Source organism: Rhinopithecus roxellana, chromosome 12 (assembly GCF_007565055.1).
Source record: "Rhinopithecus roxellana isolate Shanxi Qingling chromosome 12, ASM756505v1, whole genome shotgun sequence".
NCBI lineage: Eukaryota > Metazoa > Chordata > Mammalia > Primates > Cercopithecidae > Rhinopithecus > Rhinopithecus roxellana.
In genome coordinates, this window is record NC_044560.1 from 9,365,164 (window position 1) to 9,388,190 (window position 23,027).

Below are 23,027 nucleotides of genomic sequence, written 5' to 3' on the forward strand. Positions count from 1 at the left end.
GGCCTTATGGGGGAAAATGGATTGGCAGCCTGTAACACTTGGCTAAAAAATAAACTTGCTGAGGGGTCAGGGAGACATAGAGGGGCCAGCTCCTGCACAGGCAGAAGGTATCCCCGGCCCATGCAGGCTCTGCACAGTGCTGAAATACCCTGGAGGCAGCCCTACTCCCCAGGAAGGAGCTGCCTGCAGGACTGTTATCACTGGCCAGGCCCTTTCCTTCAGCCCCAGCAGGAATTAGCTGAGGCTGCTAAGTGGCCTCCAGCTTTCTCCTGTGCTCTGGAGAAGGGGGAGGGAAGGGCGAGGGGTGGGGAAACAGCACCAGCGGTGTGTGCGTATGGGGTGATTGTCATGGTTACGCTCTGACAAAACAAATGGCTCGGCTTCCTGCAGGCCACCTAAACAGCTATCGCAATGTGGGCATTGATCAAGCCAGCTGCCAGGGCAGCGGGCGCAGGGCTTGGGCACTGGAGCCCAGCCCCGGGCCGCACCTCCAGCAGCGCTGGGCGCAGAAAGCAACCACTGTGGCCGTGGAGAGAGGGAGTGTGTACCTAGACACGTGTGCTTCTGGGGTAAGGTAAGAGCTGGCCCCACTTGTGTGAGGAGGAGACGCTAGACAAGGGGTCTGCTCTGGGTGGGCAAGGGCATGCATGAGTATGTGCGTGTGTGTCTGTGGTAAGTTTGTGTGTCTATGTGCATGTGTGTCAGGGTAGGTACACCATGCAGGCACCATGGGGAGGAGCCCAGGATGCTTCACCATAAGAAGTGAGGGAGCGTGGCCACATGTTGCTACTCAGGTCCGGCTCTCTCTTCCTCTCTCTCTCTCTCTCTCTCTCTCTCTCTCTCTCTCTCTCTTTCTCTCTCTCTCCTCTCTTTCTCTCCCTCACCACCCCTTCTCCTGCTCCCTCTTCTCTTTCTTGTTTGCTTTCTGTGTCTGTTTCTCTTTCTTCTGTGTGAGTCTCTGCATCTCCTTCTCTCTGTGTCTCTGTCTCTCTCCTCTGTCTCTGCCTCCTTCCTCCCTCTCTCAACCTTCCATCCCTGCCACCTGTTTCCACCACTTCCTGGTCAGTCCCCCATCATCCCTCGTCTGTACTCCAGAGCTCTGGGGCAGTCAGGAGCTCTGCAGGGTGCCCACCCCGGCAGCCGGGCTCATGCCTGCTGCCCTTCGGATGCCCGGCAGCTTGTGACCGTCCCCAGAGCCACAGGCCAAACGCACGCCCTTTTCTGAGCCCTGTGTCCCTGGGCTCCTGCAAGGTAAGAGGGGAAGGAGAAAAGGTCCTCGGGCAGAGGGAAGTGACTAGGGGAGAGGAACTCAGCAGCGGGTGCAGTGTGGCGTCTGCTAACACATCAAGCCTCCGCTGGAAGTTCCACCATAACATCTGCAGCAGCCCCAATAGTTCCACCCCGTGCTCCTGCCTGCCCGCACCGCAGCAGCAGCAGGAGGCCTGCGGGGTGGGGACCAGAACCATTCCCTCCTCCCTTCCGAAGAGCAACAGGCATCACACACCATCCTGCCTCTCCCACTAACCCTGTTCCTTCTTTTGCCTTTTCTTTCTTTTTCTCTCTTTTTTTCTTTTTCTTTTTCTTTCCCCCTCTCTCTCTTTCTCTTTTATTCCTTCTCTTTCTCTCTCTCTTTCTTTCCTCTCTCTTTCTTTCCTCCCTCCCTCCTGTCCTTCCTTACCTCCTCCCTCCTTTTTTTTTAAGACTTAGGAAGTAAGTCTTCTCTGCTGGGGCGCAGCCCTTCCCTGGGCTCACCTGTCTAAACCCAGCCAGCTCATGGGGACTGGACAAGGCTCAAAGGGGTCTAGATGAGCTCTGGTCCTTCTGCTCCTGCCAAGAGGCCATAAGGCCACGAGACTCTGTGGTCAGCTGGGTTGGCCGGTGGGGCTGAGTACATGTGCATGTGTGTGCGTGTGATGCATGCAGGCATATGCTCTTGAAAGGCATATTAGGGCATGTGTGTGTAAGGGGATTCCCTGGAGGGTAGTGACGTGTATCAGGTGAACTACATGAGTTGGTAAGCGGGTCTGTGGTGTGTGTATATAAATGTGTTTACATGTTTGTGGGTGCATGTGTGTTTGCTGCGGCACAAGGATTTAAGAGTGCAGGGGCATGCATGTGTGTGTGTGCACACGTGTGCACATGCAGAGGACTGTGACTTGAACTTGACCCAAAGGTTGCTGGGCAGGGTCCCCAAGGTCTGATGTGTGGCTGCGGGGCCCTCATCACCTCACCCAGCCTTGGATGGCATCTGTCTTCAGGGATAGTGCTTCGGTTGTCTCCAATCCAGCCCCATCCAGGTGATGGTGCAGGGCTGGTGGTCACTGTGCCTGGGTGGGTGGCCTGTAGACCCCACTGCCTTGCTGGTCTGAGATGAGCCAAGGCTCCTGACCTGCAAATGGCTCAGGCTCTGAGCAGCCTCCTTGGCCCTAGCTTCAGGATTAGGAAACTCAGACTCTGTGACCTCACAGAAAAGGAGCTAAAGACCACCCCCAGATCTGGGCCAGACACAGCTCTCAGAAGGTGCTCTAGACATTGGCCATTAGGCTGTTAGTAAAGTTGTCCTGGCTGGAGGGAGGAGGTAGAAGACAGGGAGCCCCACCCAGGGTGATGACACCGGTGTTCTGTTCCAAGGGGCTAGGACACCCACTCAGACATCCCAGCGGCCCCCACTCACCCATCCCTGCGACCCCCACTCACCTGACAGCCCCTGGGCCCAGAGGGAAGAAGCACCTTTGTGCTTGCTCTATCTCACTCTCTGCGACTTTGCTCCAGACTCTGCTCCGAGCCAGGACCTTCACTGACTGGCTGGCCTCTCGTTACCAGACAATGATGCAAATGCTGGTTATGGCTCTGTGAGAGACCAGCTCCATGAGGGCAAGGGACAGCCCTGAGGAAGGGAAGGCAGTGGAAGAGGCACCCAGAGGCTCAGGGGCAGCACTCCTCCAGGCTGCTGGCCAGGGTTCCTTTTTGGGTCCTCTCTGCTGAATACCTACCTGGGTTTCTCTTGGTACCCTTGGTGGTTCCCTGTACAACACAACCTCGAGTGACCAATGACCAGGCAATGCAGACATAGGTTTCTCATAGTCTCACAGGCGTCCTTACTCCAGTCAGCCTGGGAAGGGGCTTGAGCAAGGCCAAGAAGAGGGTCTCCTAAACAGGAAACTGACAGACATCCCTGGGGGAACAGCCCAGTGGGGTCATTGGACTGAGTATGACTCCAGGTCACCAGGGGTGCACAAGTCCTCCATCCTATGAAACCCTCTGGGTTCCTGGATTCCTTAGGGAGAGGGGATTGGGATCAGGAGTGTTCTGTGTGGGGCTAGGCAGGCTTCCTGAAGGAGGTGATGCTAGAGTGCGGATTTGGAGGAAGCCATGGGTGGATGTGGCCATGTGGGTGGACAGAGAGGAGCAGGGAAGTGTTTCCCGCATGACCAGAGTGTGAGTGCAGGCAGGGCTGGGAGGGGCAGGAGGTCTTGGTCGATCAGTGTCAGTTTGAACCAACAGACAAGAAAGGGTGGAAATAGGGAAAGGAATGAAAACCATTGGATCACTGGGTGCCCACTTCATGCCGGGCTCTGGGTGGCATGTTGGGTCTCTGTCCTCAAGAGGCTTGCAGTCTCAAGTGGGGAAACCAGTGGTCATCAATTACCCAAGCTTATGCAAAATAGCACTCAGGAGAAGAGCTCCTGGATTTGAGACACAGAGGCAAGGGCTGAGTCAGAGGCACATCTTTGTTGAGTCAACTGCTTATGCATTGAAGCAGGGCAGGGCAAGCTTGAACCTGGAGGAATTTTTGTCTTCAGCATCTGGTCACTTGCCTCCCTGTAATCCTGGCCCCAAGGATGAGCCTGCAAAAATAGCAGAGAAGGAACAGTTAGACACGGGGTGGGGAAAAGAGGGACAAAGAGCAGTACCTAGTTTCTTCCTTGTCTTGTGTCATTCCCTTACCTGGTGCCTTCCTCATGCGGTTTTATTTATTTTTTATTTATTTAGTTATTTTTGAGACGGAGTTTCACTCTTGTTACCCAGGCTGGAGTGCAATGGTGCGATCTCGGCTCACTGCAACCTCTGCCTCCCGGGTTCAAGCGATTAACCTGCCTCAGCCTCCCAAGCAGCTGGGATTACAGGCATGCACCACCACGCCTGGCTAATTTTGTATTTTTAGTAGAGATGGGGTTTCTCCATGTTGGTCAGGTTGGTCTTCAACTCCCGGCCTCAGATGATCCACCCGCCTCAGCCTCCCAAAGTGCTGGGATTACAGGCATGAGCCACCATGCCCAGCCTCCCATGAAGTTTTACTAATCTCTACTGTACAGATGATAAAACTAAGTCTTGGAGAGCTCAAAGAGCTAGCAATAGCAAACGGCAGCGCCACCCTCTAGAAGAGAACTTAAGATCATTCCATGCTTGGAGATTGTTACAGCAGGATTTAGCTGAGCAAAGCTGGATCCTAGGGGCCCAGAGGAAGGAGCAATCACTCCTAGATAAAAGGGTGGGGAAAGGCTTCATGGAGGAGGTGAGTTTGAAAGGACCCAGCAGAATGAGTAGGTTTCAAAACAGAGATGGGATCACAGGGCTCTGGGTTGAGGGAGGAACATAAACAAGGGTGCAAAGTTGAGGCTTACAGATGTCTGGGGAAGAACACATATTCTAGTTTGGAACACAGAGTCAGAGTGCAAGAGAAATATGGAATCAGGGCTGCAAAGGGGGATTGTGGGGAGAAGCTGAATTTGACACAAACAAGTCAGGCTTAGTTAACACAATGAACAGTCACAGAGCAGGGAAGCACTGTGGTCAGATCAAGATCTCAGGGAGAGACATTAACAAAGGCAGACAAATTAACAAACCTGAGAAATTGAAATCTCACCTCTTGAATCCTCACTGGGGTCTGGAGGGATCCTAGTCCCCAATCTGAAAACCATTTGCTAGATCATGCATTGTGAATCTTCCTAAGGCAAGGGTCCCAGGGTGTCTCAGCACAAAACTCCTCTCCCTATTCCCATGACCCACTGAGGATCAAACTGCTGGTCACAGGACTCTCTGCCAAGAAGTTCCTTCCATGGGTGCCACTGTGGAGACAGAGACAGGACCCAGGGCTAGGGCAGGAAGCTATGGTCCCAACCCAGCCTAGAATGTGGCCACTGGGGGAGTAACTGGAGGGCAGGAGATGGTCTACCTGGCTCGCCGTAGTATCCCCACTTCCTTATTCAGGCTCCATGGAGGGGTCTGCTTAATCATTATCTGCAACCCCATAGATGTGAGGTTGTAGGTTGGTTTGTTTGTTTGTTTGTTTGTTTGACGGAGTTTCGCTCTGGTTGCCCAAGTTGGAGTGCAATGGTGCTCACGGCAATCTAGGCTCACGGCAACCTCTGCCTCCTGGGTTCAAGTGATTCTCCTACCTCAGCTTCCTGAGTAGCTGGGATTACAGGCGCACGCCACCAAGCCTGGCTGATTTTTTATATTTTTAGTAGAAACAGAGTTTCCCCATGTTAGCCAGGCTGGTCTCGAACTCCTGACCTCAGGTGATCCGCCCACCTCAGCCTCCCAAAGTGCTAGGATTACAGGCGTGAACCACCTTGCCCCGCCAAGGTTGTAGGTTTTTAAAAATGTCATCCTAATAGAGAACATGAATAGACTGTCCACTTACAAAAGTAGTCCCTGAATAAATGTCTGTTCTTGCTCAGAACCAGCGTTGATCCCTGCCCTTCACACAATATCCGTGTCCATCAGTTTCTCCGTCAGGTGGGGTAAGCCGCTGATCATACAAAGCCGAAGGATTGCATGGTGAAACTGACATCACATGAAAGTTGTGGGAGTTAGTAAGGCCAATCAAAGAGGACACTGGAGGACTCCTAGTCCTACACAAGGCCATAGATAAATGAGAATCTGGCAGTTAGGCCAGAGAATGACAGAACAGAATATGGACAACAATGAGTTCATGATAAGAAACTTTAATCATTATGCTGTGACAGTGAAATATGACCTTTTTAAAAATGTCGTATCATACTAGCATATAATTTTGTTCAGGAAAATCATGCCCTGCTAAACCAATCAATATTTGATTTGTCCTTTGAGGACTGAAAGTTTTGGCACATGGTTGTAACTATAATCTTATTTTGGTCCAATATAAGATTCTATTTTCATATTTTTAGTCTCATTTTTCAAAATGAAATCCCAACTAAAATCTTTTCTTCATTCACCCTTTTGTATGACATGTTGGTCCCTGTTTTAAGTAGATTCACTTACAGTGGCCTTTTTCTGGTCAAATTATTGGGTTAACATGGGGATCTCTCATGATGAGTGTTTAATGCTTGTAGAGTTTATGAATGAATGACTATGGAGTCCTTTCCAGAACCATTCACTTTTGCCTTTCAGGCCTCTTGCCTCTGCATTGCCTGCCTCGCCTCAGGTCATTCATTCGTTTATTCAGCATTTAATGAGCACCTGCTGATTGTCAGGTTCTCTTCTAAGGCACTGGGAATATAATTGTTGAGAAAATATACAAAGACCTCTGCCTTCCTAGAGCTTATATTCTAGTGGACCCACTAGCCCATCTCACCTTCTGCCACCTCTTACTCCCTTCGGATACCATGGATTCTATTCCTGGGACCATCACCTTTGCTCAAAGACCCAAACATTCATGGCTGTACTAGCCAAGTTAGACTAGGCTACGCTGCAGTGAAAAAACACCAACGTTTTAATTCCTGCTCCTGCTGCATGTCCAAAGTAGGCCATGCCTTTAACAGAGGCTCCTTGGGGGCACATTCCTCCATGACCGCTGTGGCAGAGAACATGACATGGGCAAGCACACACTGGCTTTGAAAGCTTCCACCCAGTAGTGACATACATCACTTCCACATATTTCATTGGCTGAAGCCAGAAGCACATCTAGGCCTTCAAGGAAGCTGGGAGCTACAACTTACCATGCACTCAGAGGAAGAGAAGGCAGAAGATCTGTACAACGGCATGAAGATCATATGCAGCCTTATTCAAGAGCGGGGCATTATAGTCTTGATCAGAATACTTACAGGAAATAGGGGAGAAAGGACAGGTCATCTTGGGTTGAGTCCCTTCAAGGATCTTAACCCCCTTCTCTGACCACTGGCACTCCGGGTTGACCAGCAGATCTGAATACCTGGTGGCCAGCAGGATTGGCCTCTGCCACTCTCAAGCCTCAGCACAGCAAAGCAGCAGGTCCCCTATTCACGGAGGAAGCTCTGCCCTGGGAGCTCCAATCCTCCTGTGTTATTTTCCCTCTGAGCCTCAGTCTCCTGATCCTTAAAATGGGATAATAATCCCTATTTTGCCCCTATTCATAAAGCCCTAATTAATTCATGATGTGAAAGTGCTTTAATTATAAATCGCTTTCTATGAGGCATGGAGGCTCATTATGATTACTTTCATGATTCGGTGGTGGATTTTTTTGGGGGCCCAGGGGACAGAACAGGGTCCTACTCTGTCACCCAGGCTGGAACACAGTGGTATGATCATATCTCACTGCAGCTTGGAAGTCCTGGGCTCAGGCAATTCTTCCACCTCAGCCTCCCAAGAAGCTGGGATTACAGGTGTGCCACCACACTTAGCTAACTTTTGTGTATGTGTGTAGAGATGGTCCCCCTATGTTGCCCAGGCTGGTTTTGAACTCCTGGCCTCAAGCAATCCTTCCACTTCAGCTTCCCAAAGTTGTAGGATTACAGGCATAAGCCACCCTGCCCGGTCTCAGTGGTGAATTTGAAAGGGTAAGCTGGTCAGGGGCTACATCCTCTTCACTGCTTACAATACCATCACTTTTAATCCTTTCCTTTGAATTCTTGAAGACTTTTCTAAGATACCCCATTTCTAAAAGATTCCTTACAAGCCTGTCAGGAAGTCTGGCCTTGATTAGCTTTACCCCCACACCCCACCTTCCCCTACACAGGGCAAAGCCGCCAGCTCACCTTCACAGTCAGCCAGGCACTGTGTCTGGCACTTTACGCACAGTCTTCTTTCTCATCATCATGAGGCAGTGAGGCGAGCTCTACTTCTGTGCCCTTTTATAGATCAGAAAACTGAGGTCAGAGAGGTGAAGTAGCTTGCCTGTGTCACCCAGTGCTACAAGTCAAAGCCTGACTTTGAGTTTTGAGCCTAATTCCTGGAGCCTGATTTGCTCCTGATGCCCAGGCTGGCTGATGAGGGCGATTCTGCAGCTGGCCTCCTCTCCCTGCTTCCTTGTCCCTGGTTGGTTTAGTCAATGTTGCTGACAACCCTATGTTGTCCCTTGGACCCTCAAAGAGAGGGCTTTTCTCTTGCTTCTGTGGATGTGGGATACTGTTACCATGGATTTTGCTATGGCACAGTGGTAAATGCAGAGGCACTGGAATGGAAGCAGCCAGGGTTCAGTTCCCAGAGTCAACGCTTCCTAGCTTTATGACCATGGGCAGGTTTACTAACCTCTCTTATGTTCACTCAGATCACCTGTAAAAAGAAAGAAAAATTGCACTTAGAGGATTATGAGGGATCCGTGTGATCATCCACATAACTTTCTTAGCACAGTGCCTACGACCCAATGGAAGAGTTTGTGCAAAGTGTGGGGAATCTCTAAACCCTAAAACCCTGTCTCCTTAAACCTGACTGCAGTGGGGAACTTGGTATTCTAAATGCAACCTCTCCCCTTCTCTCTTAACCTTCGGCTGGCTCTGCACCAGCTGAAGCCCAAGAAGAGGGTCAATACCAACCTTGCCCAAAGTTTTCCTGTAGTAAGATGCGCCATGACATCCATTTTGAGGCCTCTGTGTATGTCCCGTGTGTTCAGTTTTGGTTTTTTGTTTTGTTTTTGTTTTTGAGACAGGGTCTCTCTCTGTTGCCCAGCCTGGAGTGCGGTAGTGCAATCTCAGCTCACTGCAAGCTCCACCTCCCAGGTTCAAGTGATTCTCATGCTTCAGCTTCCCAAGTAGCTGGGACCACAGGCGCCCGACACCCCACCTGGCTAATTTTTGTATTTTTAGTAAAGACGGGGTTTCACCATGCTGGCCAGGCTGGTCTCAAACTCCTGACCTTAAGCGATCCACGCACCTCAGCCTCCCAAAGTGCTGGGATTACAGGCGTGAGCCACCGCGCTCGACCTCCAGTGGCATCTTGTTGAAATGACTTTGAAGTGGGAGTCGTCTCTAGTGTGCTGACTTGGTAGGAGAGAGAGCCAGGGTACTAACCTACTATCCCCACTCAAAACGTGGGGAGGATGCTGTCTCCTCTCCCTACTCCTACCGCCACCTCCCCACTCCTAGAAAGCACAGCAGAAGGGCAGGAGACAGTGAGAGGTGGAGCCCTGGGGGTTTACGGCAGTCGGTGTGGAGGGATCAAAGGCCCTGTGTAAGAGCAGCTGGCTGGCAGGTGCACTAACTCAGCCTGGGCACCTGGACCTGGCTGGAAAGGAGCAGGCAGCAAGGAAGGCACCATTAACAACCGAGGATCTGGGGCCAGATGCTTGGATTCAAATCCTGGCTCTACCACCCACTCACTGTGTAACCCTGAGGTTTTCTTCACCTCTCTAGGTCTTGATTTCCTCTGCTGCAAAGTGAGGATGAGCTGCCTCATAGGGTCTTTCTGGGGTTTCAGTGTGAAAATCCCCCTGGCACTCAGGAAACAGTGCCACCTCTGAGAAGAGACTAAGTAGTCAGACACCTAGATCCCTTCAACTGGGCGGGGCACAGGAGGAATGGGTATACATCCTCAGTTCTGATGTGGGTTGTCTCTCAGAGCAGCTGAGACCCTGGACTGTCAATCTGAAGAGATGGGTGGGATGAATTCTCCAGGTGCGCATCCCCTTGTTGTTAGATAAAGATGCCAGGACCCAGAGCCCAGAGGGACCCCGTGGGAAGGACCTTCTCCAGGCCATTCATGTATTCATTCAGCAAATAAGTATTGAGGGGTGATGAAGCTTTGTGGTTAGGAGTTTGATCTCTGAAGGTGGAGTCCAAATCCCAGCTCCACCACTTATGAGTGTATTACCTTGACCAAGAAATGTAACCATGCTGGGCCTCAGCTTCCTCTTCCACAAAATGGGAATAATAGCCACGCCTTCTTGATAGGATTGTCCCAAGGGTTACCAGAACGAATTCATGAAAAGCACTTAGAACACCACCTGGCATCTACTCATTGCTCAACATGTGTTAGCTGGGATTTTTCAGAAAGTGTTTTAGGCACTCTTCCATGTGCTAAGAACCATAACAAGGAAGAAGTATAGCTTGGACCCCTACCCCAGGGTCTTAAGATCCCACCAATCTTTATGTCCCACCAGCTGTGCTCCGTGCAGGCCCAAGAGGTGTGGCCAGGCCATACGTGTGACGGCAGGGTCCCAGTCTAGGGTTCACATGCAGTTGGTGGCAGAACTGGTCGTCAGGCCGGGGGGAGGCACTTTGACTCCCGATCCAGCACCCTCTGCCACCCCACAAAGCATCTCTGTGTAGGGGGAGCAGTGTGTGCGGGGATGCAGTCTCATAGATTGGCCCAAACTGCTCTGGGACCTCAGAGAGAAGGGAAGGCAATGAATGTATTCTTTAGCCAACACCTAGGCAGGGGGCCCTGGGATGGCTGGGTGGCAGATCTGAGAGCTGTAGGAAGCCAGAGCCACCAGGGGAAATGCCAAAAGCTCAAGTGCCCAGATGCAGTCATAGTGGGTGGGAGAGTGAAACCAGGAGGACAACCCAAAAAGAAAAGGGAATTAAAGCAATAGCCAACATTTACTGCAGACCAGAAACTGGCACAAGCATTTTATAGGGCAGTGTGTCCCTTGCAAGCCTCTCAATAACCCTAAGAAAGAGATGACATTTTTACCTGCCCACTATACAGAGGGTGAAACTGAATTTGAAAGAAGCATCCAATGAGAGAGCACTGGAGAAGGAAGAGGAAAGACAGATTCCAGGGGCAGGAATTCACTTCCTAGCCTGTCATTTTACTACTTCGAGGTTGTGCGGGAAGGCACCGTACAAGGATTTAGTCTTCAACTCCCTAGGAGCCCCACTGCAACAGAGTAGCTCTAGAGGGGCAGCGGCTGGATTCAAAAACAGCTCTCCCTCGGTGCCACCAGCCGGTGAGCCCCTCAGCACGCGGAGAGCGGTGTGCTGGAGACAGGAACAAGGCTTGAAGCCACACAGAGAATTTACTTAGTGCTTTTCAGTGGAGCCACAAGGATGCTGGCAGCTGGGCTGGGTGAGCTCGCCTTGCAAACATGCCCCTGGAAAGGTGGGTGTAAATTGAATTTGTGTAATAAAGCCCAATTTTCCCAGCGATGTGTGGGTGCATTTCTGAGTGACCCTCAGAGAGCAGAGGCTCCAATGCAGGAGCCTTACTGGGCCCCCAGGGGACAGGCATGGCACAATTTCCGTATATGTAAATGACTTCCTCCTTGATCTAATCCGACAAGCATCTTTTCAGATGCTTAGCCCAGATAAATGGCCCTCATTTATCTTTGCAAATGTGGATGCACTTATTTCTCCCTTCTTCAGCCGGCCCAAACACAGTCTCCTCGCTGGAAGCCCCAGACATCGTGGGTGGCTTCGCCCCAGCCTCCTGTCCAGACTGACTGTCCAGGACGTCTCAACTGGCTGGACTCCAGGTCTCTCAGGCAGTGTGAGGACACAAAGCACTTGAGAAGCCTGAGCATTCTGTGCCGTTACTACTCCCCCAACCCCCAACTCTCACCAAAGGAGACTACAACTATCTCCAGGATAGAATCTCATGGGCTCTGGGCTGAAATAAATTTCTTCCATTGTATAGCCAAGACCTATATCCACCCCATGACACATTTCATTCTATTTATTTGGCCACTGACTCATTCATTCAACTAATAGAGTACATGCCATCCATTCATTGTTGAGCACCAACTACTGGCCAGACACTGGGGAGAGACAGAGTATCTTGCCTCAAGTTCTGGGGGCTAACTGCTCCTGGTTGGGGTGGGTGGGGGACAGGACACAAGGCCTGAGGGCAGGGGCCCTGTACTTCTTGGTCATTGCGGTAGCCCAGCCTAGCACAGTGTCTGGCACAGAGTAGGTCCTCCATATAGGTCTGTTAAATGGACACATGGCACATGGATGATGAGACAGATAACATGAGTGGTGCTGACTGTGCTGGTGGCACGGGGCAATCTTAGGCAATGCAGGACCCCGAGAAGGCTCCATGGAGGTGATAACATTGAAGCTGGCCTTGAAGGATGGCTAAGGATGGAGAGGTGGAGACAGCATTCCCGGCAAAGCCCTCAGTGCCAGAAGAGATAGCGGTAGCAGAACTCAGCCTTGTTTGGAGGCATAGCAAGGGTTCTTGACTGGCTGGAGCACGGGGTAAACGGGGTGAGGGTGAGCCTCACAATCATGGATTTGTTACCCACGTTGGCTGGATATAGGCCTACGTGGGGAGGTTTAGAGGAAGGAGACCAGAATATGAGAAGCCCAGAATTCTGATTTTGGGCCTATAGCCTAGAAGTCTATAGGTTCTCTGGATCAGACCAGATCCAGAGAACCTATAGACTTGGCCCCACTTTGGTAAGAGTGTTGATGCTGTCTGTGACTGGGTGGCTTCGGAGCACAGGCTTCTAAAGGGGCCATGAAAGCAGGACTTCCTAGAGGGGCTGGAGATGAGAAAAGGAGCAAAGGCCTCTACCCCAGGTAAAAGGGCAGGTGGCAAGCCCAGAATTGCTTCTGGGCTCACAGTCTTCACCTAGCCCAGGCCTGGCTGAGCCCACACAGGTGGGGGACCCCAACTTTGTGGAGCAGGATCTGGGAGGGATCAGACCAGGGTGAGGGTGAGATGCTTCCAGAATGGCTTTGCAGGTGGCAGGAACATGTTGTTTCTGGGACAACAATGTGCTGTGGATACAAGGGGAAAGGGTAGATTTCAGCAATAAGATCAGAGTCAGGGTCAGGGGTTACTAGGGCAAATGCTAGGCAGAGGCCCATGGGACCGTCCCAGCTTAGACCTGGAGGAAGCTAAGGCACAAGGAGGTTAAGTAACTTGCTCAAGACCACGCAGAATGTGAGTGGCAGAGCCCAGCAGTGTGACTGGGCCAATTACTCTGGAAGTGGCCATCACAGGGACTCTAACCTCAGGCAGTTCCCCAGAGACTGGGACCTAGGCACCCCTAACCACTACCCCACGTCCAAGTTTCTGCCTTCCCAATCTCTTTCTGAAAAGCAAATATCCCCCAGCAAGGTGGGCATGAGGGCCTTCTCCTTGACCCCAGGAGCCCTGACACAGCCCCCTCCCACCTCCACCTCCCTTGTGATGGCTGAAGCCAGCAGAGCCCCAACACTCTCTTCTCCCCTCTGCTCAGCATGAACTGGGAAGCAGCCTGAGCAGGGGAAAGAGCAGACTTTGGAGTCCAGGCTGGTTTCCGTTCAGCTTGGCCACTCTAGCAGTGTGTTGGCTTTTGGACCTCCCTCTGAACCTGGAAATTGGGAGTAGGTGTGAGTACTAGCGATGCCTGTGAAGTACTAGAACCTGGTAGGTGCCCCCATTCAGAGTTCCTCATCCAAACCAAGCACAGTCCAGGGAGCTGGAACAAGGCAAAGGAGGAGGTGCAGCCACTGCTGTTTCAGAACTCACAGCCCCACGGAAAGATAAAGCCATTGCATATGAATGGCTGTAGTGCCGCAGGATGTGGGGTATTATAGGCAAGGGCTCAAAGGCTATGGAAGCCCCAAGAAAAGCGTGTCTGTTGGACTGGAGTGTCAGAGAAAGGGAAGGCTTCCTGGAGGAGGTGCATCTAAGCCTTGAATGATGAACAAGACTTTGAAGGCAGAGGAGGCAAAGGGTGGCAAAGAACCTGACGTGTTCAGGGCATGGTGAGAGGGTCAGTGTGTTTGGAGGAAGGCCAGTATGTAGAACATGGCGGGCGGTGGCACTGGAGAAAGACGGTGACCCACTGGGGAGAGCCTTGAATGCCACACTGGACATTTGACCTACTCTTTTGGACAAAATCAATGGGAAGCCATTATGCTCAGGAAAAATAGAGGGGTGTGTGTGTGTGTGTGCACGCGCACACATGTGTGTGTGTGAGGGAACCAGAAGGGAAACAGCCTGGAGGTTGAAGGACCAGGTAGGAGATGATAGAGACAGTCTAGGGGAGATCAATGAAGCAGCAGCAATGGCAAGAGAGAAGAGAGAATTGTAAGACTCGCTCAGGAAGAGGTGACAAGGCTTGGGAGAAACTCAGCGCAGGAAATAAAGTAGCCTCATGTTTAAGCACATGGTCCTTCTGCTTGGGTTTACTCTTAACCTCATTGTTTACTGGCTGTGTGACCATGGGCAAGTTGCCTCACCTCTTTGAGCCTTGGTATTTTCATTTATCAAATAGGGATACTAAGAGTACTTACCTCCGAGAGATGCTGAAAATTATATATGTAAAGCACTCAGAGTGGTATTTCATCCATTCAGCAAATACTTATTGAGCATCTACTAGGTGCCTGGCACTACTCTATGGGCAGCAGATACAACAGTGAGCAAACTAAAACAAAATTCTGGCCCTCACAGGGATTACACCTTGGAGGGTTAGGATACACATTAAACAAGATAAATAAGCAAGATATACATTATATCAGATGGTAATAAGTGCTAAGGAAGAAAACAAAGAAAGGAACCTGGAAAGTATTGGGAGGTTGCAATTTTAGGAATGAGTGAGTGGTCTTGAAGATGGAGCCATCACAGATGGTGTGTGAAGTTCAAGGCACGGGAATGGAAATGCAGGCTGAGCTGGGAAGGAAACAAAGGTTGCTGACATGCAGGGTCAAGAGGTAAATGCCCAGGGTGTTGATGCACTGTTCCCAAGGATGCTCGAGTCACCTGAGATGATGGCAGGGCTTGGGAAACAGAGGAAGTCATGAGCCAAGCACCAAGTGTTGACTAAAGGAGTATGATTGAGACCTTAGAGAAGGCAAGCCACAAGGATGGGATAGCCAAAAGGCATCAGTCCCCCAAGGAGAAGGGTTTTGACTGGAGGACAGAAGAGTGACAGTCTTGGCGCAGGCAGCAACTGGGACCCGGGACACAGAGAGTCTCAGGAGAGGCCCAGGATCTGGGGTATTTTGCTAGCCATGCAGGGGCAGCTGCAGAGGACACAGGGGAAGGTTTGGAGAGGTGGCCAGTGGGCAGTGGTGAGGAACTGGCTCAAGGGCACAGAATTACAGAGCTTCCTCAGGGGGTTGATGGCCTGTTACAAGACGGGTGGCACCTATGGCGGGCAGGGAGGGTGGATTTGGACCATGGTACATAAAGACTGAAATGAGAGCCTAACAGATTGAACGTCTGTAGCTTCTCTGTGGAGCTGCCCCAACCTGGTGGCTAGAGGATATCTCTCCCTGAGCTGAACCCATGCAAAACCCAGAAACGACCAGCCTGACATTGTGATAACATATGGATCCATGCATTCATTGAACAAATATTTTTCATCCCTTTCTATGAGGGCAAGCAGAGCTCAAGGTACTTAGGATGCATCAATGAGAAAAACAGGCTCCAATCACCACCCTTGTGGAAGGAAGCAGATAAAAAGCAATAAGTGCAATAAAAGTTTTCTACGTAACATGTTGGAGAGACATGCTATGGAAAATATCCAAACAAAGCAGGATGAGGGATCTGAAGGAAAGGAGGCGAGGGGTGCAAGTTTAAAGCAAGTTTTCAGGGCCCTTCCTGAGAAGGTGCCATCTGAGCAGATGTGAAGGGGTGAGGAAGCGAGCCACGAGCACGTGCATGTCTAGAGGCTGGAGTGAATCCATTAAGGGGGTGGTCAGAAGGGAAAACAGGAGGGGCTTAGATTGACGGGGGCTTGAGGGGCATGGGAGCCATCAGAAAGTTTGAGTCATTGAGTCACACAACTTTGTCTTCAAAGGATGACTCTGACTGCTCCACTGGGAATGCACAGTAAGGGGATGATGTGGCTGCTGCAGTGGGGATGACAAGAACAGGCTGGATTGTGGACTTCCAGCTTTATTTACTGTCTGTCTCTTCCATTAGTATCTCCACTCACGCCTGCCTGTTCCCACTGTATCCCCAGCACCTAGTGTCCTTCGGTGTCCTTGGGAGGCTGCTGGCACTCATTCATTCATTTCACTTTAGAAATATTTATTGAGCACCTATTATGTGCCAGGCATAAATATGAATAATGTTCTGCCCAGAAGGACAGCAACTATTTGGGATTTATCATCTCTAGGCCATCACAAAAGTGTTGGCATTTAATGGGCACACCAAGAACCTCCTCTAAGCCATATAGAACTCTTAGTGTCCAGGTTCGGCCCAACGTTTCATCAGGAAAACACTGTCCAGAGCCTCAAATCATTCCAATCTTTCTATGTGCCTCTTAGAGAATATGAGAGGGGATCCAATTTATAACTCTGGGCACTCATTCTTAAAAATCCTTTTTTCCTGCCCTCCCCCGTCCTCCCTTCCTTGTTCTTTAAGCCCTCCCTCCCTCTTCTCCCCTGGCTCTTTCTGCCAGCTCCACTCAATCCCTTTCTGGTTTCTCTCACCTCACCAGCTCTTTTCCAGACGCAGCATCCCAAAAGTGAAGGAACTGGGCAAAGACATGTTGTGTGGCACACTGAGGAAGGAGGTGGGGAAGGTAAACACAGTGTTGACCCTCACACACTTGACAAGCCCCACTCACACCAGACACCATTCCTAAGACTGAACCCTGGCTTCCCACACTCTGACCCGGAGATGCCATGGCCTTGTCCCTGTCCCTGGGTGCTTCCTGTGGCCCACGCCCATCTGAGGCCCAGGTTGGGACAGAGCTGGAAGGGAAGACACTCAGCATAATCTATTCTGGTCCTTATGGACCAGAATCTCTCATGGGGATGGTCCTGGGCCCCTCCCAGGAGAAAGTCCTACACATGTACCCATTTACTTGTGTGCCCTTGAGGTACCCCAAACCCACATCCAAAGCCAGCACACTCCCTTGAGGCCTCACCGTCCTCATCTGCAGAAGAATAATACCTTAGAAGGTTTTATGAGGATTAAATGAGATAATATATGTGCCTGGCACATTTTCAATGCTTAATAAATTCCAGCTGTCATTGCTATGACCTTTCCCTACTCCCACATTCCTCTGCTGCCACATTATAAACTCCTTGCCATTTGGGTTGGGTCTCATCCTTATATAGACAGTGGCTAATTCAGAGCCTGGAATACAGTAGGTGCTTATCAATGCTGGATGAATTGATAAAAAATATGCATTAACCAGGCCCCCACAGGATTTAAAGTTTATTCTTTCCAAGGGGTTCTGACATTCTTTTTTTCCATAATATAGATTTTGGTTTTTTATTTGCATGTGTGTGTGTGTGTGTATGGTTTTTAAAAGTAATTTCAACTTTTATTTTAGATTTAGGGGCTACATATACAGGTTTGTTACATGGATATATTGCATGATGGTGAGTTTTGGGGTATGACTGACCCCATCACCCAGGTAGTTAGCACAGTACCCAACAGTTAGTTTTTCAACCCTTTCCCCACTCCTTCCCTCCCCCACCAGTAGTCCCGAGTGTCTATTATTGTCATCTTTATGTCCACAAGTATACAATGTTAAGCTCCCACTTTCAAATGAGAACATGGGGTTTTTGGTTTTCTGTTCCTGCATTATTTGCTTAGGCTAATGGCCTCCAGCTGCATCGGTGCTGCTGCAAAGGACATGGTTTTGTTCTTTTTTATGGCTGCATGACATTCCTAAAGGGTCAATGCTGAGGGAGTCTGCCGTCTGTTATCAGATGTCCCTCAGCTAAGCCCCGCTCCCTTGGCCAGGGACAGTGTGGGTAGACTGGGTTGGATAAGATGCCTTTGGCAGAACCTCAACCCAAGGTGGACTGGAGCTGAGGTCCGGGTTCAATGCATGTCTGGGTGCTGGCTCCCTAAGGCTGCGTTCCCCAATCAGTATTCCAGACAAGAGCGAACCAGGATGCGGGCGGGGGCAGTGGGGGAGAGAGAACATTGGAAGGGGGAGACGTGGCTCTGTCAGGAAATGAAGGCTGCCTCCCCACCCCCTTGCCCCCTGCCTCCCCACCCCCTTGAAGTTGCCAGGCTTTGCCAGGCTTTGCTCTGACCACCAGGAGACAGATCTCCTGAGAGAAGGCCACTTGGGGAGACAGCAGCTCCCTCCCGGCTCTTTATCTGCCTGCTGCTGTCAGTCAGCCCGACAGGAGATAAGCCCAGAGCTGTCTGGGCCTGAGCCCAAAGGGAGAACATAATTAAAAAGCCACTGCTGGCCTGGAGGGATGCCGGGGTGTGGGGGAGCACCTGAGGATCTCAGCTGGGGACATGGAGAGGACCCAGGAGAAACAGTCCCTTCTTTGAGAAAGAGCAGAGTACTCAGCACTCATTGAACAGCCTTGCAAATAAAGGGCAGCAGACCACCAGCCCAGGGAAGTTTTGCCTGGCACCTACCCCGCAGACAGGAAAACCCAGAGGGAATCTGACCTCAAACTTCTATTCCACACCCTTCATTTGAGTTTGTTTCCCATTCCCACCCCGCTTCTTCAAGGCATGTGATTACTTGGGCGGGGGTCTTGGGAGACCCTAGATCATTGAGACACGGTCCTGAGAAATGCTATGGAGGCCTTCGTGCTGCAAGGATGAAAGCCATGCATTCTCTTCTTCATTCAATCAACACAAAGGGGGTTGTGAAGCCAAAGTCGATGTGGCCCATGCCCACGTATATAGCGCCTATGCCCAAACGGGAAACAGAGAGTAACAGACGTCACTCAGAAACAGAACGCAACACAACAAATGGTTAGAGATGCTCTTGGGGAGAGAAACTCAGCTCTGTGCGGGGAAGACAGAGGATGCTGAGCACACTGGTCTGGCCTCCCTGCGGAGGGGACCCGAGTTGACCGTGAAAAATGAGTAGGGGGTTACTAGTTTAAAAATGGGTGTGGGGTGGGCCTTCCGGGAGGAGCAGCAAGCACAGGGATGGAAGGAGCAGGACACGTGTCCGGAGTGGAAACTGCTGAGACCCACAAGGTGTGTTTGGGGACCGTGGTGATGCTGCGCTGGGGAGGCCAGCAGGGCCCGACCCCATAGAGCCCCAGGCCACCTTAAACTTTGGTTCTCTGTCCAAGGAGCAAGGGAACCCATTGGTGAGTAGAAGAGGGAAGTGGGGTAGCAGAGACCTGTCCAGTTTATGTGTCCAGAATGTTTGTTCTGATCAGTGGGTGGAAAATGGATTCTTGGGCAAGAGTAGATTCAAGAGGCAGATCAGGAGCTACAGTTCACGTGGAGGTGGTGGTGGCCTGGGACAAGGTGCCGGTGGCCACGAAGGGAGGATGTGGATAGATACAAGGGTTTTTCCAGAGATGACACACGGGTCTTGGCGATGGATTGGCTGTGTGTGTGTGTTTTGGGGCAGAGGGGTGGGAAGGAGGTGCAGGAATGACTCCCAGGTTTTGGCCTCTACACCTGGAAGAATGTGGCTCCCCTTACTTTGGTGACTATTGGGGGTGGCCCTCACCTACCAAGTGTTCACTGCAGTGAGCAGGCTCACTGAAGTCAGAGAAGGAAGGACGTGGTGAGCTATTCCAATGCCCTCATTCTGCAGAGGCAACATCTGAGGCTTAGGGATTACAGGACACACAGAGGATGGGGTCAGAGCCTGAGCCCCTCGACTCCCTTCCCCACATGGTCTGTTGGGAGAATTCCAGGCTGAACGTGAGGCTACCTGGACTCTAGCCCTGACTGTGCTCCAACCCTTTGAGTGAATCCCAATAGGTCACATGCTTTCAAGCCTCAGTTTCTCTACCTGTGAAATGAAAGGAAGAGAATGGCCACTTCTCCTCTTCTCAGGGAAGAATGGTAGTTATCCTGCGGTCACTTCCTTCCCAGGAACTAGGAAGTTCTTGGGGAAAATGAAAACAATGCTGCTTTGATTGCTTGGGGTTGTCTGAAATGGGAAAACTAGGCTGGGGGGACCTGGAGGAGCCTCTCCCCACTTCCTGCCTTTCCTGTGTCTTGCAGGTTCTGAAGGTTGAGTAGCCAGTGGGATGCCTGGCTTGCTGAATTGGATCACGGGGGCAGCCCTGCCCCTCACCGCGTCTGACGTTACCTCCTGTGTCAGTGGTTATGCCCTGGGCCTAACTGCCTCCCTCACCTATGGCAACTTAGAAGCCCAGCCCTTCCAGGGTAAGGACACCTGCTGGGGCCTCCCCGGAACCACCCCCTCCTCCACATTGAATCCCTGTCTTGACATTTACTCGCTGACTGACCTTAGGCGAGTCATGCCACCCCTCCGAATCTGTTTCCTCATCTGTAAAATGGTGAGACTATTTCTGCTTTGCAGGCCCCAAAGCCAATAGCAAGGAGGGTCAGGATTTGAGCTGAAGAGGTTTGGGTTCAGCCCCAGCCAACTATCCCCACACTTTTCTTTTTCTTTGTGACAGGGTCTCATTCTGTTGCCCAGGCTTGAATGCAGTGGTGCGATCACAGCTCACTGAAGCCTCCACCTCCTGGGATCAAGAGATCCTCCCACCTCAGCCTCCCAGTAGCTGAGACTACAGGCATGTGCCACCTCACCCAACTAATTTTTGTATTTTTTGTGGAGACTGGGTTTTGCCATGTTGCCCAGTCTGCTCTCGAACTTCTGAGCTCAAGCAATCCACCCACCTCGGCCTCCCAAAGTGCTGGGATTACAGGCTTGAGCCACAGTGCCGGACTGTCCCTGCACTTTACAGCCCACAAGGCACACTGTCCGCTGGTCAGTCCCACACTTTCTCCAGGGAGCCTCACAAGAGGATAAGCATCAAGACTCAGTCAAAGCAAGGAGGCTCCACTCCTAGCCATGGTTCTTGCTCCTGTGACCCTGGGGAAGCTGCCACCCCCTCAAAATCAGGATGCTCCTCTCCGCTGTCCAGATGCCCTGGGTTGTGGTGGAGCCGATGAGGTAATAGAGCAGGCAGGACTTTGTGGACTGAGAAACCATCTGTGAATATGAACCACGGTCAGGGGTGTGGAGGCACACTGGCCTGCCAGAGTCATTTGTAAATCAAACTCCTTTCACTTCAGGAGGAGAGTTGTGGGAAGGCCAGGAGGGCACCAGCCAGGATTCCCTTCCTATCTGCAGTGATGGGGCCTCCTAGCCACCAAACTTCATGTCTTTGGTCACCAACCTTTGGTGACAAAACCTCAACCCCACCTGAGATTCTGAAACCCCTGCAGGGCTGCCCTGGGGACCAACACTACCAAAGGGAGCCACAGGGAAACTTTCTTCCCCTTAGAAATTTCCCGGGCAGGGCAAATGGCCCTGTTCCTGTGTTCAAGGAAACCTAGACAGGGCGACTTAAATTAGGATCCACCTGCAGACTCAGGGAGCTAAATACCCAAACTACTTCCAACAGCCCTTTGGTTTTCCACAGAAGGAACAAGTCCCCCACTTTACAGATGAGGAAACTGAGCCCCAGAGGGAGCGGAGGTCCGGGTTTGTGGGGGGCTCACCCTGGACCCAGCATTGTGCTGTCCCGATATTAAGAGGGTAGATAAGACAAGACCTTAACACTGTCAATGTGATCCCCAGCCGCCAGCATTACTCAGAAGGTGCTTCAGAACGGCAGGATTTCTGGCCCCACCCCAGAGCTACTGAATCCAAATCTGGATTTTAACAAGACCTCCAGGTCACTCGTGAGCTTCTAAAGTTCGAGAAGCACTAAGATATAATAACGTGTGGCACATGGCTTCATCAATAATGCCTATTTTTTTCAATTCTCACTACGACCCTGGGAATAGGCTTCATTATCGCCATCTTACAGGTGGTGCTAGGAGGCCTAGAGAAGCTAAGTGTCTTATCCAGGGTCACCTGGCTAGGAAACATGACGGGGCCTGGATTAGAACCCTAGTCTTCCTCCAAAGCCCCAATCTTCCATGCCACAGGTGGCAAACTTGTGGTCCATGGACAAAACTGACCATACAGATGTGCTTTATGAGGCGCACACAATAAGTCCCATAAAAACCCATGTTTTCGCTCTCTTGGAAAATCAGAAGTTCTGGCCACATCAGGCTCACATACCTGCAAAATAAGAGCTGGCCCTGCTGCTGCACTTACCCACCTGGTCCCAGAGCTGGCTCGCGGCCGAGGCCTCTGGGCATCCACTGAGTGGCAGTGGGCACCACCCAACCGGCAGGCCAAGGATTCAGGTTCCTTCCAGGCAAGGGGTGTGCAGGGTGCACCTGGGGCACCTCGCGATGCTGGGCCCTGCTCTGACAGGCCTCTTCGTGTACCCCCTGGATGAGTGCACCACGGTGATCGGCTTTGAGGCAGTCATTGCTGACCGTGTCGTGACGGTACAGATCAAGGACAAAGCCAAGCTGGAGAGCGGCCACTTTGATGCCTCCCATGTTCGATCCCCAACAGTCACAGGTAAGGAGACCAGAAGGGTTGCAGCGGGACCTGTGTTTGGCCAGCCGGAGGCTGCCTGGGTTGGAGCCTCAGGCCAACTGCAAGGATAGCAGTGGGATTTGAGGGAGAAAGAGCGCTGAACTAGTCAGGAATCCTGGACGGAATCCTGTGCCACTTTGGGCCAATAATTAACTTCTCTGAACCTCAGCTTCACTGTCTGTAAGACAGAGGTAATTGACTTTCTGTTGTCACTCGAAAGTGTGAGGATCAAAGGAAGGGAGGTAACAAAAGGATTTTAAAGGTCTCTCTAGAGAACAGAATAACATATCTTTTAAGTTCAGAGGCTGTGGGACAAGTCACACCAGGATTTGACTCCCTTTCCTGTGGCTTACAAATGGTGTGAGCTCAGAGAAAACATCAACCCCCTCTGTAAAATGGAATAAATAACTGTCCTCACCTGATGCTCAACCAGGATAATGCAGAAAGAGGACTCACATCACAGTAAATACTCAAAGCATGGCTACTAATGCCTGCTATTGAGGAAACTGAGGCTCAAAGAGGGAGAGCAACTGGCTCAAGGTCAGTAAAAGGCAGCTGTTAGTGCCTTTTAGGCAGCACGTCACACAGCATGTTAGTGGAAGAGCCAGGGCTAGAACGTAGACCAGGTAAAATATAATGTAAGAGATTCTTA

General features: G+C 51.1%; 1 protein-coding gene across 1 annotated transcript in view; it reads left to right on the top strand.

Annotated features, from left to right (window-relative positions):
- The first annotated feature begins 361 nt into the window (after positions 1-361).
- Positions 362-23,027, top strand: part of VWA5B1 (von Willebrand factor A domain containing 5B1) — a 67,779-nt gene continuing 45,113 nt past the window's right edge. The window contains exons 1-3 of the mRNA XM_010366738.2: positions 362-574; positions 19,966-20,130; positions 22,205-22,357. Coding sequence (XP_010365040.2) covers positions 19,992-20,130; positions 22,205-22,357 — 292 coding nt within the window. The 5' untranslated portion in view covers positions 362-574; positions 19,966-19,991. The remainder of the gene's footprint in view (positions 575-19,965; positions 20,131-22,204; positions 22,358-23,027) is intronic.